Consider the following 12,600-nt stretch of genomic DNA (forward strand, 5'->3'; position numbering starts at 1 on the left):
TACTCTTGAAAGAAGGGAGCAATTCGCGGCCATCGGTGTGGTCAATCAGTTATTAGCGAACTCCGGGGCTCTCTCACCATTCACATAGTGCACCTAAATATAGAGTGACACTGTGGCACTAATTTGTTGAATGAAACGAAGGTGTGTTGGTGCTTGGGGGACTGAACGCCATTGTGGGGTAGATCTGTAGGGCACAGTAGAAATCTCAACACTCATCGTACGTAAGCGCGATTTGTGAACGTAACGACACGGGCCGACATACGACACGCTTCATCAATTTTCTTTCGCCTACGACGTTTCACGGCTGTTATCGATATATAAGTCCAGTGAAAATCTCAGTTCATATCTACTCGTGAAATTGTGCACGTACGTACATTGTTTAAACGGTATTGCAAAAGAGGAGTATCCTTTCCCGTGAGACATGACTGTCGATAGACTGTCAGATACTACTTAAGTAGTCAGTGGTTATGTCCATAACATTTTATGTGTATTATGTCTATTTGACATTACGTTATGTGTTTCTCGATTTGAGTGATTTTCTCATATTTTGATTCTTCTTGTTGTATCTTCTTTCTCATTATTATACGTAAAACGTAGTTTATATAGTTATTGGAAGAGTATAAGAGATGCCTCAATAAAAAAATATAATCAGCAGGATTTTATCTTCTAATAAAAATAATTTATTTCATATTTCACATTTTTTAAATATTATTTTTGCTATTTTTGTTTATATCGTAAATCGTATTACGTTAACGTTTATTGGTTTATTTGTATATTGACATAATCGTTGAGGGTGACAGTAACATTGGCTGAAAATATCCTAAAGATTAATTTATCTTCATTCATTCAAGTCAGTCACTATACAATTGAGCTTATTACACAATTGAAGTGTAGAAGTTGTAAATTGTTTTATACCGAGGATGGTATCATTAAAAGGACATTGCACCCATGAATAATTCGTTAATGATTGTCGATACAGCAGTTTGTTTACAACTGGAAGTTGGACGAATCTTATATGTTTCTCAGTTGTAACTATGATAATTCACCAAGTGTGGATTGAGTAGGTACTTGAAATGGAACGACAGAATTGCTAATGAATAATTTTCTACCTCCTACATGGCAAATTGAAAGTTTAAATCGGGATGAATTTTATTGTGACGAGACGTCCGCCGATCGCATAGTTCGTTGTTCCACGTGATGATCTCCGATGACATCGTTTCTTTCACCGATGATTAATCTAAAATAGGACAAGGTTGTTCGATGGGAACAACGTTTGACAAACGTGATTCCCGGAAGTGGCTCGTTGTCTGTCATCCATCATCATCAAGACCCTTGTGTAGAAGTATCTCACGTAACTACGATGACTGCTGAATATTCAAAGTTCTTCAGAAATGATCGCGTTATCTTTCACTTGCTGCATATTACAATTTATTTAGCGTTCACGTTCTTTTTAATTAGACATATGAAAAGTGTACATAAATTAAACGACATTAATCTTTCGAATTTTAAAGAAAAACCCAAGATCTGAACGTTTAAATGGCTGTAGATTGGACATTCAGTGTTCTAAATATTCAAGAATTCCAGAAGGCCAATTATCAGAGGTTTCTTTAGAAATTCATATTTGTTTACAGGTTAAAACAAGAATTAATAGGATGAGGTGAATTCGATCGATTTAGTATTTCGGACAGAAAATAATGCCTTCGAGCGGGTCTTCTAAGGTACCCAAGGTAGATAGGTCCACTAGTCCTCTGCCATGTAGGCCAGTGAATCCTGTTCAAGAATTAAAAGCTCTGTTTGCTGAACCACCCTTAAGAGTCTCAAATGGCGGTAAAGAGCAAGATTTTCGTTTTGAGGCGATTCAATGCTTGCAATCTTCGGCTTTTAAAGAAACCAAAATATTGCCGGATCGAGGAATGTGGAACAGTAAGGTGAACATATAAAAAGCATTTATATGAATTATAACAGCAAAACTTGTATAACAAAAAAGACATGCAAATATCTATATCATGACTGACAATCAATTATTAATGTGGAATTGTTTTTGTCTGTTTGTTTTAAGATCGAATTTATCCTATCCGTAGTAGGATTGGCCATAGGATTAGGAAATTTATGGCGATTTCCTTACCTCTGCTATAAAAATGGCGGTGGTGCTTTTATGGTTCCCTATTTTATCGCTCTTGCACTTGCCGGAGTACCCATGTTCCTAATGGAGTTATCATTAGGACAGATGATGACTATAGGAGGATTAGGTGTCTTTAAGATAGCTCCGATTTTCAAAGGTTTATATTTCTAATTATATCCGCTTAAACATTTCGCTACTACTTCACCGTTAAATATTTTTACAAACAGGCATTGGATACGCCACTTGTGTACTTTCCTGTTGGACTAACGTATACTATATCATTATATTGGCATGGGCACTTTTTTACTTTTTGGTTTCTTTACGAATTGGTACGAAAATAACATACATAATATTAATACGGTTGCACAACAAATAGAATTTTTTAAATATTAGTTAAATATGTACATAGATGTGCCATGGAGAACATGCGGCAATCCTTGGAATACACGTTACTGTCTCACATCTTCAGAACGTTTAGAGGCGTTATGTTGGCCCGAAGAAGAAGATACGATATGTTCTACTTCGATTGGTAATTTAAGCCACACTTTACTGAACGATCCAGTGAAAGAATTTTGGGAGTAAGTTTGTATGACACAAGAAGAACTACCTACTGTAGTTCTTGTTCTATACTCGTATATATCATTTTTATTCTAAAAAGGAGGCGTACTCTTCAAATTTCTGATGGTATAGAAAACATAGGTTCAATAAGATGGGAACTAGCAGGTACATTGGCTATCGTGTGGATCATGTGTTATTTTTGTATTTGGAAAGGTGTGAAGTGGACTGGAAAAGTAAGATTCCATAATTATTTATAATTTATAAGTAAAATTGACTTATAATCGATATTAATTTTTGTATAGGTTGTGTACTTTACATCATTATTTCCATATGCATTGTTAGCAGTTTTATTGGTCAGGGGATTAAGCCTACCAGGGGCAATAGAAGGCTTAAAATATTATGCAACGCCAAATCTTTCAAAACTCAGTGATCCCGAGGTATTAGAATCTTGTTACTTTTTTTTCCTTTTCTGTCAGTAATTTAATAAATGTTTATAGGTATGGATAGACGCGGTGACTCAAATATTTTTTTCTTATGCGTTGGGTCTAGGTGCATTGGTTGCTCTTGGAAGTTACAATAAATTTAATAATAATGTTTATAAGTGAGTAACTTACGTTTTATTTAAACGTAATATATTTCTTTCAAATAATTTTAATTACATTTAATTCAACTAATATCGCGTTTGTTTATGTGTTGCCACATAAAATATTGTATTTATTTTAGGGATGCGTTAATTGTTTGTACAGTGAATTCATGTACTAGTATGCTTAGTGGTATTGTTATATTTTCTGTTGTTGGTTTCATGGCTCACGAACAACAAAAACCTGTGGCGGACGTGGCAGCTTCTGGTAATTATGATAATTAATATTAAATTAAACTGTTTTTAATATCTGTTGTTGGTGCTAATATCTTATATTTTTTAAATGTTTTAATTAGGCCCAGGTTTAGCTTTTCTGGTTTATCCTTCCGCAGTTCTAGAATTACCAGGATCATCAATTTGGTCTTGTTTATTCTTTTTTATGCTTATCCTTATTGGCTTGGACAGTCAGGTAATTTAAAATATTTTAATGTGATGAAAATGAAATAATCGATTATCACGTTTTACAGTTTTGTACAGTTGAAGGCTTTATAACAGCCGCGGTAGATGAATGGCCGCGTCTTCTCAGAAAAAGAAAAGAATTATTCATAGCAATCGTCTGTTTTATCTCGTATCTTATTGGTCTTTCTTGCGTTACTGAAGTGAGTAATTAACAAAAATTAAATTTTATCATTGTATATAAATCAATCACAGAAAAGAGTATTTTCATAATCCTTTCAGGGAGGAATGTATGTCTTTCAACTCTTGGATTCGTATGCCATTAGTGGATTTTGCCTCCTGTTTTTAATATTCTTTGAATGCATTGCCGTCTCGTGGGCATTCGGTGTAAATCGTTTCTACGATGGAATTCGTGATATGATTGGTTATTATCCATGTTACTGGTGGAAAATATGTTGGACCTTCACTACTCCTGCTGTTTGTGTGGTAAAATAACAACTTCCATTGTTATACATATACATATAATTGTTAATTTACATTTCTGATCATGTCTAATTAAAATAAACTTTCAAATTAGGGCGTTTTTGCTTTTAACATAATTAAATTCGTTCCCGTAAAATATCTTACGTATGAATATCCATGGTGGAGTCACGTGTTAGGATGGCTTTGTGGTCTTTCTTCAATGTTATGTATTCCTGGATATATGATTTATATTTGGTTTACAACATCTGGAACTGTCTCTGAGGTACATTAACTAAACATTTTTTTCAATCATCTTATTAACTAAACAATACAATTTTTTCTAAAATTTCTCAATTTTACAAAATTTAAATCATATTTTTCTTTCAGAAATTCCGAAAATTGGTAAGAATAGAAGACGATGTTGCCACTTTACGATTGAAATTAAATCCCAAAAAAGCTGCCAGTATCGGTGTAGATCTCGAACTATAAGTGTCATTGTACCTTTATTTGATATCATTAATGCAAGTGTGTTCTTTGCAGTGTATGACTGGGCAGAAGCATGATTTCATATGTTGAACAGTATCATACCATATATTCATGTAATCATTTATCACAAACAAATAAAAACTTAGTGCTGGTATAAAGTGAAGTGCATTGACTATAATAAAATACAAAATATTCTTATATAGGACATATATCAACATATATTAAGTGAAAGTTTAATTAAGATAAAATAAATATTTTTATTTGTTACAGTTTACATGATATCAGATTTGTCTACTGTATACAATTAAATGTATACACTAACTTTGCTTATTTGGAAATTTAACATTTATTAATGGATAACAAGTTTATAACTTGCAAAAGAAGATTGCTTTAATTTGTATTAATCTATATACATAATTTTATATAAAAGAATTAATTAAGAAATATTTAAATTTATTTTTCTCTATTTTGCATTTCTTTAATACGTCCAATAAGTTGTTCCTTCCATTGTTCTTCTGATATAGCTTTTGCCCATTCTGGAATTGCTGTAACTGGTAAAGTAAAAGATGCCATCATAGATTTCACTTGATTGATTTTATCTGCATCCATATCTATGTTAGATCGATTGTGAGGAGATGACCAAACTTCTATTGTTTCTGACATACAGTCCTATAAGGAATGTACAACATTATCAGTAAAAATATTAAAAGACAAATACAGTAACATTGCTCCTTAAATCTAAAAGAATTCATACATTCTGTGATTCCAATATTGGGGATCTCAATGTTTGATTAGTTTCAGCTGCGTTAGTTATCCATTCATCATCCTAAGAAATTAAGAAATTGTGTAATATAAGTACTCATCATATATAAATGAAATATTTCATTAAATAATAAACATACTTCGTCATCATACAACATCGGATCACTGTCAGTAGGAACCTGAGATAGTGGTATATATCCTGCCATTCCTATATCATCATCTTCACTATCCGATGCATTCATTCCTCTATCAAGAGGTAAATTTGGTATATTTAATGATTCCTCGATGGGTTCTTGTGTAGGGTCAGGAGACATTGTGCATCACCTGTTTCCTATATTTACAAAAACGTTCTTTCAAAAACAAGCGTTTCTAACCTTACTTTTGTGTGTATATCCTTATTTTCTATATTAAAACCTATCAATACTTTTCATGCTAAAAGATAAAAGTAGGAACCATATGATTCCATTCCTTACCCTAATATTTTCAAGTTAAACAAGTTATAAATGTTAACGAATGTGTAACAATACAAAAATTTGACAGTTCGCAGCTGATTCGTGTTCTTTGTAGTTTACTGTTTCAGTACAGACTATTCAAACGAGCTACTGATATAAAGAAAATAATTACACATTAATTTTCTTTAATATATTTTACTACGTGTTAAATGAATTCCTATATTTAAAAAGTATAATATATATTTTCATTTGTTATATCTATTAAAATTTTTATTTAAATATCGACAGTTATTTGATTTAAGCAACGCATATATTCAAACTCATGAAGAAATATATAATTTATATCAATAAATATTATGTAATGAATATTATTGAATGTTCCCATTAAATAATATTTAAGAAATATATGCATTATATGAGATAAATAATTGAAACTAACTTTTATGACCGCCCTTGCGCACTGATTACAGGAAAATTACATTATCTATAATGTATATCACATACTATTGAAAGGCTTCGATATTGGCACGACATCCCACAACGGGTACTACGAATTTAGTTATTATGTATTATTATGTATTATTATTGTATGTGTTTCTTATCACTGTCGTTTTTCTGCAATATGTACCTTAGGTATCTTATCTCGTCCACTTTTTCTAATTCTTGCTCTCCCCATTTCCATTTTCTTTGTCTCCTTTTGGTCCTTCTTTTTTCGAAAACTACTATCTTGGTTTTTTCCGTGCTCAGTTTCAATTCGGTTTAAAAATTTTTTTGAATCTCTTTAGCATTTCCTTTAGCTCCTCTTCTCTATCCGCCATCAGCACAATATCGCCTGCATATGTCAGTGACCATACCTTTCTTTCTCCTACCACTATGCCCCCAGCTTGTCCTTTCCTTAGTTCTTTTTTCAGTCCTGCCACGTGGATGTTGATACTTATTATTAGCTAATAGAATCTTCAGTCTGATTTATATGAACGAAAGAAAGAAACGAAATAAAGATAGAACCAATGAAGAGAAGGATAAAATTTAGCGATGAATAAACAAAATGTGATCTCTTCTGCTTCTACGAAAATTGGTAGTCAGACGGACATAAACTAGAACGCGCACGAAATATGGGCATAATTAAATTTGTCAGAAGGTTTCTGCTTCGTTGTATCTGGCTGACAAAGTTTATAAAGATATAACTCATACATATATGTATTTCAAATATACAAACGATTACTAGACATCCGCAGTTAGACGACGAAGAATTAACCTGATAACCAGGACATGTCTGAACAAAAATCTTCTATGAGTATGGAATTGGAAAATACCATAGTCAAATTTATTTCATTTCGTTCAGTTTTGTACCTTGAAAATGTAATTGCGGGATAATTAATTAAAATCTAACGGAAAGGAAAGTTCGAAAATTCCCAAATAAAAATATTATGTCACGGGATTATCAATTTGAGTGACACATTAACTAGCCTTCCCTGATTAACAGGTTAATTAAGAATAATACATAAATAACGAGTTAATATCATTTCAGTTTATATCTAACGCACTTTGCTTCTGTGAAGTTCATAACTAGGTGTAGAAATGAAAATAAATGTGAATTAAATCTGTAACTTTTTTATGTTATAGAACGTGGGCGAACGAGTATATATCGTCGGTATGGTATAATTTTGGATACTACAACAGTTATGTTACTTATGATATAGTTTTTGTTGGCAGTAGTAATTACTTGTGGCATGGCTGTCGGTTATCAACTATCTGTTTCATAGGTAATAAGGATCACACAGATGAACGCTTCAAATATTTTCGTATTAGTCGCAATCATAATTACAAAACAAACAATTTTCACAATCATATCATAGATGTGTGTGTAAGGGTTAGAGGGCGTCAAGGTCTTAGTGGAGACAAAAGACTGTTGCCAGATGTTAGAAGAATCTAGGATAGTCGGTTGGCGACCAGCGTGCGTGCAAGACGTTCTTCAGAGAGTAATATAGATGTATAACTGTTGTGTGGGAAATATAGTAAATAATTTGTATTCCCAAATCCTCGAATTTCCTTAACAAAATCCTCACATGTAACCTTCACGCTCCGAAAACAAACCTGCCTCCAGGTCACCATCAACAATGCAACAGTTCCTAGTAGGGACACAGTCCGATACCTGGGCATGACCCTGGACAGGAGACTAACGTGGAAGACACACATCTCAGATAAAAGGAAGCAACTAAAGGACAAACTAAAAAAACTCTATTGGCTCACGGGCCGACGCTCCAAACTAAATTTACAGAATAAAATTACCCTCTACAAGACCGTAATAAAACCTGTCTGGACCTACGGAATCCAACTATGGGGAACAGCAAGTAACTCCAACATCGAAATACTCCAACGCTTTCAATCGAAAACGCTAAGATCCCTAATTGACGCACCTTGGTATGTAACCAATGAAACAATACACCGCGACCTCAAGATACCCACCGTCAAAGAGGAAATAGCAAAATATAGCAACAGATACAGCAAAAGAATCAACAAACACCGAAACCCCCTAATCACTGGACTACTCGATACTACGGACCAGATTCGCAGGCTGAAGAGGCACTACCCGCTAGACCTAAACGTTAGATTCATTTAATTATCCAAATCAAGCATATGCACTTACTTATAATACTTATAGATTATAAATTATATCTATCTATAATAAGTATTAACTTATTGTAAATAAACAGCCATGTCACTGCGCCACGCCAGAAAAATTACTGAAAATTCTCAACGCGAGAATTGATTGTAATTTCAACAAATAAATAAAAAAAAAAAAAATATCATAGAAACTCATTTAGTCCGATCGTCAAAGAAACACGGGCTGACACACGTTCTAGGGATTCATATTAACACTTGGTTTTTTGTTCTATTTATCCCTTTTTTTGTTGTGAGTCTCTTGTTGCATGAGACCTCGAATAGGTGGCTTCGTGCATATATGCAATCTTACATTTTCAAGGGTCTTGCTACATAAATATTGAGCGTAAATACTTCCTTTTAGTGCAGTCTAATAGCGTGTTACGCGTTCGTGCATAATGAAGCTAATAATTGTTACCGTCGAGTCATTTAGCAGCGAAAGAAATACGTTTCAAGAAGTCTCTATGCCATGTGTTATTTCCACGTATTATGCGTAGTATAATTTATTGATTTACTCTTGCATATAGGAAAATTGTACAACGGTGAAACTGTGAGTTATGGCAAGCATGAACTGTAGGTAGAAGTCAGCAAGGTTATCGTCGAGATTTCTTTATTAATGTTATAGACTCTCGACTTTTAGTCATCGAGTCTCCGAGTACCCGCGATTCACGTGCGTTTGCAGCAACTCAGCCCTCATGGCCAAGGGTTGTTTCCGCTGTAAACGTACATGTAGTCGTAACGATGCTCAGTGAGCAAATACAACCCTGAAATTGGCTGTGGAGTAGAAGCCAAAGGTCATTTTTCCCGTCTTTTTGTCGTTAAGACCTATGGAACATTAAAAGCAGTTAGAACGACTCGGACGGTTGAACTTTGTTAGATATTCTATATAGATAGAAAAGATAGATTATACAAAATAGTTACGCGCAATATTGGGCAGGATTGCTGGACAGCTCCCAGTATTCTGTAAATAGTTCTATTAAATAGTCAACCGCATACAGTGCTTTCTTTTTCTCGGACGAGGATGGTCCTTCGACCCAATTAGTTCTTCGTCGGTACATACGTGCAAACACCAACAAAGCTGGAGCGATTTAGATCGCAAGCAGCAATATAACACGGTGATTAAGTAATTCCATTCAAAAGAAAGTAATAACTTCTTAGTTCCTTAGAATCCGGATATACCTCCCTATTGCGCAAATAAAAACGTATTTAGTTCGATTCATGAAGCGTAAGGATTATATGCCATGATGCAAAATGAGCCACAATAAATGTGTTCCGAAGACACAATAGTCGAGATTAGACATGATAAATAATCACGAATAAAGTTCGTAACTTGTTACTTCAATGAAAACAGATATATATTACAACTTTAATTTTTTTAGAATGTATGAATGTATGTTACGTTATGGATTTTGGTGAAGTAACAATTGCCCCTGCTATGGTTATTGATTATCAATTATTTTTTGTCACCGATGCTGATTAACAGATAGAATCTATATTTTCTCGTGTAGGATATAACCGTCATTCGAAAACATGGATTTTTCTCAACGATATTACAGAAATTAATTCAGACTTATTATTAAACGAACACAGATCGATACAGCTTCTAGGATCTTAGATCAACGCTACGGTTTTCGTTTTACTCGTACCATTTTATATCACAAGTAAACTGTCGCGTGAGATACTGAACTTAATGCACATATGCAGTTTTGCACTTTCAAAGAGGTTTTTCTATAAGAATTCGCTATTGCACCTTGCGTGTTGGAACTTCCCTTTGCACTTGTCTAATAATCTGTAACGTGCCGATATTTCGTAAAAGCACATATTACTACAACTTAGTTTTATGAATACTAAACTTGTTGCGAAATAGCTTCCTTCTGCAGCTGTCTAATAACGCATATCGCGCCAATGTATAATGGAATCAATAATTATTACTGTAGAGTCATTTAGCAGTAGAAGAAATACGTCCCGATGGGTCTCTCTATCCCACGTGTTATTCCTACGTATTATACATATCATTTATTGATTTGCTGTTGCATACAAGACAATTTTATAACGGTAAAACTGTAATTACGTAGTTATGTTCAAGGGAAAGTAATAATTTCCTGGCTCCCAGGAACCTGGACGTTTCTCCCTATTGCGCGAATTAAAATGTGTTTAGTTCGATTCACAAGGCGAATGGTTTTGTTGAGATTATGTCGAAACAAATAACACCTGAGGGGGTAATTCGCTTTACTTGGTTCAGCGTAGCTTTGAGCTTTTGTTGGCCGCTTTCCGATGACAGTAGCAGAAGTCGAGTCCTTGGTTTTAGAATTTTACAAATCAGTGCCGTTGTCAACGCCTTTCTGATGCTCGTGACTTCGATATATTCGTTTTTCTTAAACCTCGATAATATGACTGCTCTTTTTAGATGTATCTTCCAGGTGATATATACCGCGCAACTTATTCTTCAGACTTTCATATGCTGGAAGAAGCGCGACTCTTTGCAAGTAAGTCTCTCCTCGCGTTCTCTATGAATTGAATTCCTGTAACGAACATTACTGTGTAACATCTATTACAGCGTATAATTCGGGAAATGATGAAATGTATTAACGAGGCAAAGCAGTACGAAAGAAAGATTTTCGACGCGTATATTGCGAAATGCAACATTCTTTACGGCAGTTATGTAGTCATTCTATATATAGCTGCACTCTGTTTTACGCTTGGAACTTTATTCCTGTCGTCTGTACTTCCACTGAGTATAGAATATCCGTTTCCAATTAATTATACGGCAGTAAGCCTTGTCATCAACCTACATTACATTATCCTTTTTATCACATGCGCTGCACATGTATGCATGTGCGTATTTGGTGCGCTTTTACTGTGGTTCACAGCCGCAAGGTTCGAATGTTTGGCTGTGGAATTCGAGGCGACTACAAATATTTCTATGTTGATCTATTGTATTAAAAAACAATTATATTTAAGGAGGTACAGATAACATATTACAATGTACAATTTAAATTGTATGTATTTGTATTTATTATAAGTGATTGTATTTCTAGATACGCAGAAGAGGTGGTCGGCTGTTTTCGCTTCATGGTATTTTATTTTTTGTCATTAGCAACATTTTTCGTGACAGGATTGGGAATTATATTAGTTATAGTAAGTATAATATGTGGTGTTTTGCGGACAGTACATAATGAATCGATGATGCAATTTGTGAACAGGATACTCCAACAATTACGAGGATGGAATTCGTGAGTCACAGTTCATTCTCTCTCATGCACGTCTACATGTATGCGTGGCCAGCTGATTTAGTACAGGATATAGTGAGTCGTGTTTATGCGTAATTGTTTACATAGATAAAATTATCTTAAGCATAATTAATTACGTATGATTAATACTATATAATTTCTAGAGCGAAAACGCTTCGAGAAGTGCATATGATATGAAATGGTATGAACAGTCTTTAGAAATGCGGAAGTATATACTGAACGTATTGGTTTATCAGAAGCCAGTAACACTTAGTGTCGGTTGTTTAATGCCAGAGCTTACCTTGCGTTTTTTTTGTTCGGTAAGACATTTTTGGTATATATGATTTTACATTCTTTTTTATATATCATTTGCATTCTTGTACCTGGTACAAGTATATAAACGTCGGTAGTCAAACAACGAATGAATTAATCTGTTAACCTTTTAATGAGCAACTCCTGTGTCCATGGAAATTTAGATTAGCACGGAAAAATCATTTTGGTCGACTTTAGTGCTTACAATTCATTAATAACATAAATAAAATGATTCGTAAGAATATAGAGGACTTTTAAGTGAAAAGACTGCTATCCTCAAGTTGTAACAAGTTAGCACGCTTTTCCTGGTTAACAGCTTAATTAAGAATAATATATACGTAAATAACGAATTGATATGATTGCAGTTTATGTCCAACGCCCTGTCCTTCTGTACCGGTTTGCGTGCTATGGTACAAGAGCCAGAATAAATGTGTCAGAAATAGCTGATAGTCGAGATTAGAAATCACAAAATGATAGTTGTCTGGAGATAGATAACTGTGGAAATATGTGTCATAAATG

The 12,600-nt window shown here is 34.0% G+C and overlaps 2 protein-coding genes across 4 annotated transcripts; one reads left to right on the top strand and one right to left on the bottom strand.

Moving 5' to 3' along the window:
- Positions 1-13: 13 nt before the first annotated feature.
- Positions 14-4,822, top strand: LOC126875391 (sodium- and chloride-dependent GABA transporter 1-like). 3 transcript variants are annotated; one of them, XM_050638286.1, is made up of 14 exons: positions 14-141; positions 1,632-1,928; positions 2,060-2,279; positions 2,350-2,451; positions 2,532-2,700; positions 2,781-2,913; positions 2,983-3,117; positions 3,178-3,281; positions 3,404-3,528; positions 3,617-3,729; positions 3,788-3,919; positions 3,999-4,202; positions 4,294-4,461; positions 4,566-4,822. In XM_050638286.1, the coding sequence occupies exons 2-14, from the start codon at positions 1,695-1,697 to the stop codon at positions 4,665-4,667; spliced, it is 1,941 nt and encodes a 646-aa protein (XP_050494243.1). In that variant the 5' UTR covers positions 14-141; positions 1,632-1,694; the 3' UTR covers positions 4,668-4,822. The 3 variants fall into 3 exon arrangements, with proteins under 3 accessions (XP_050494243.1, XP_050494225.1, XP_050494233.1); XM_050638268.1 differs by lacking the exon at positions 14-141 and adding an exon at positions 172-366; XM_050638276.1 differs by lacking the exon at positions 14-141 and adding an exon at positions 397-1,351.
- Positions 4,823-4,896: 74 nt separating this feature from the next.
- LOC126875496 (male-enhanced antigen 1) lies at positions 4,897-6,030 on the bottom strand. Its single transcript, XM_050638451.1, has 4 exons — positions 5,900-6,030; positions 5,567-5,757; positions 5,419-5,490; positions 4,897-5,333 (listed from the first exon to the last, which is right to left on the bottom strand). The coding sequence occupies exons 2-4, from the start codon at positions 5,738-5,740 to the stop codon at positions 5,118-5,120; spliced, it is 462 nt and encodes a 153-aa protein (XP_050494408.1). The 5' UTR covers positions 5,741-5,757; positions 5,900-6,030; the 3' UTR covers positions 4,897-5,117.
- Between the last annotated feature and the right edge of the window lie 6,570 nt (positions 6,031-12,600).

The sequence above is a fragment of the Bombus huntii genome, chromosome 2 (genome assembly GCF_024542735.1).
Source record: "Bombus huntii isolate Logan2020A chromosome 2, iyBomHunt1.1, whole genome shotgun sequence".
Classification (NCBI taxonomy): domain Eukaryota; kingdom Metazoa; phylum Arthropoda; class Insecta; order Hymenoptera; family Apidae; genus Bombus; species Bombus huntii.

Excerpts from the sequence above, each read along its gene's own strand:
- LOC126875391 (XM_050638286.1), top strand. The coding sequence starts at position 1,695 with ATGCCTTCGAGCGGGTCTTCTAAGGTACCCAAGGTAGATAGGTCCACT. Across the intron at positions 2,914-2,982 it reads GTGTGAAGTGGACTGGAAAA|GTTGTGTACTTTACATCATT; the intron begins GTAAGATTCCAT and ends ATTTTTGTATAG. Across the intron at positions 3,118-3,177 it reads CAAAACTCAGTGATCCCGAG|GTATGGATAGACGCGGTGAC; the intron begins GTATTAGAATCT and ends AAATGTTTATAG.
- LOC126875496 (XM_050638451.1), bottom strand. The coding sequence starts at position 5,740 with ATGTCTCCTGACCCTACACAAGAACCCATCGAGGAATCATTAAATATA. Across the intron at positions 5,491-5,566 it reads CGATGTTGTATGATGACGAA|GATGATGAATGGATAACTAA; the intron begins GTATGTTTATTA and ends TTAATTTCTTAG. Across the intron at positions 5,334-5,418 it reads CAATATTGGAATCACAGAAT|GACTGTATGTCAGAAACAAT; the intron begins GTATGAATTCTT and ends CATTCCTTATAG.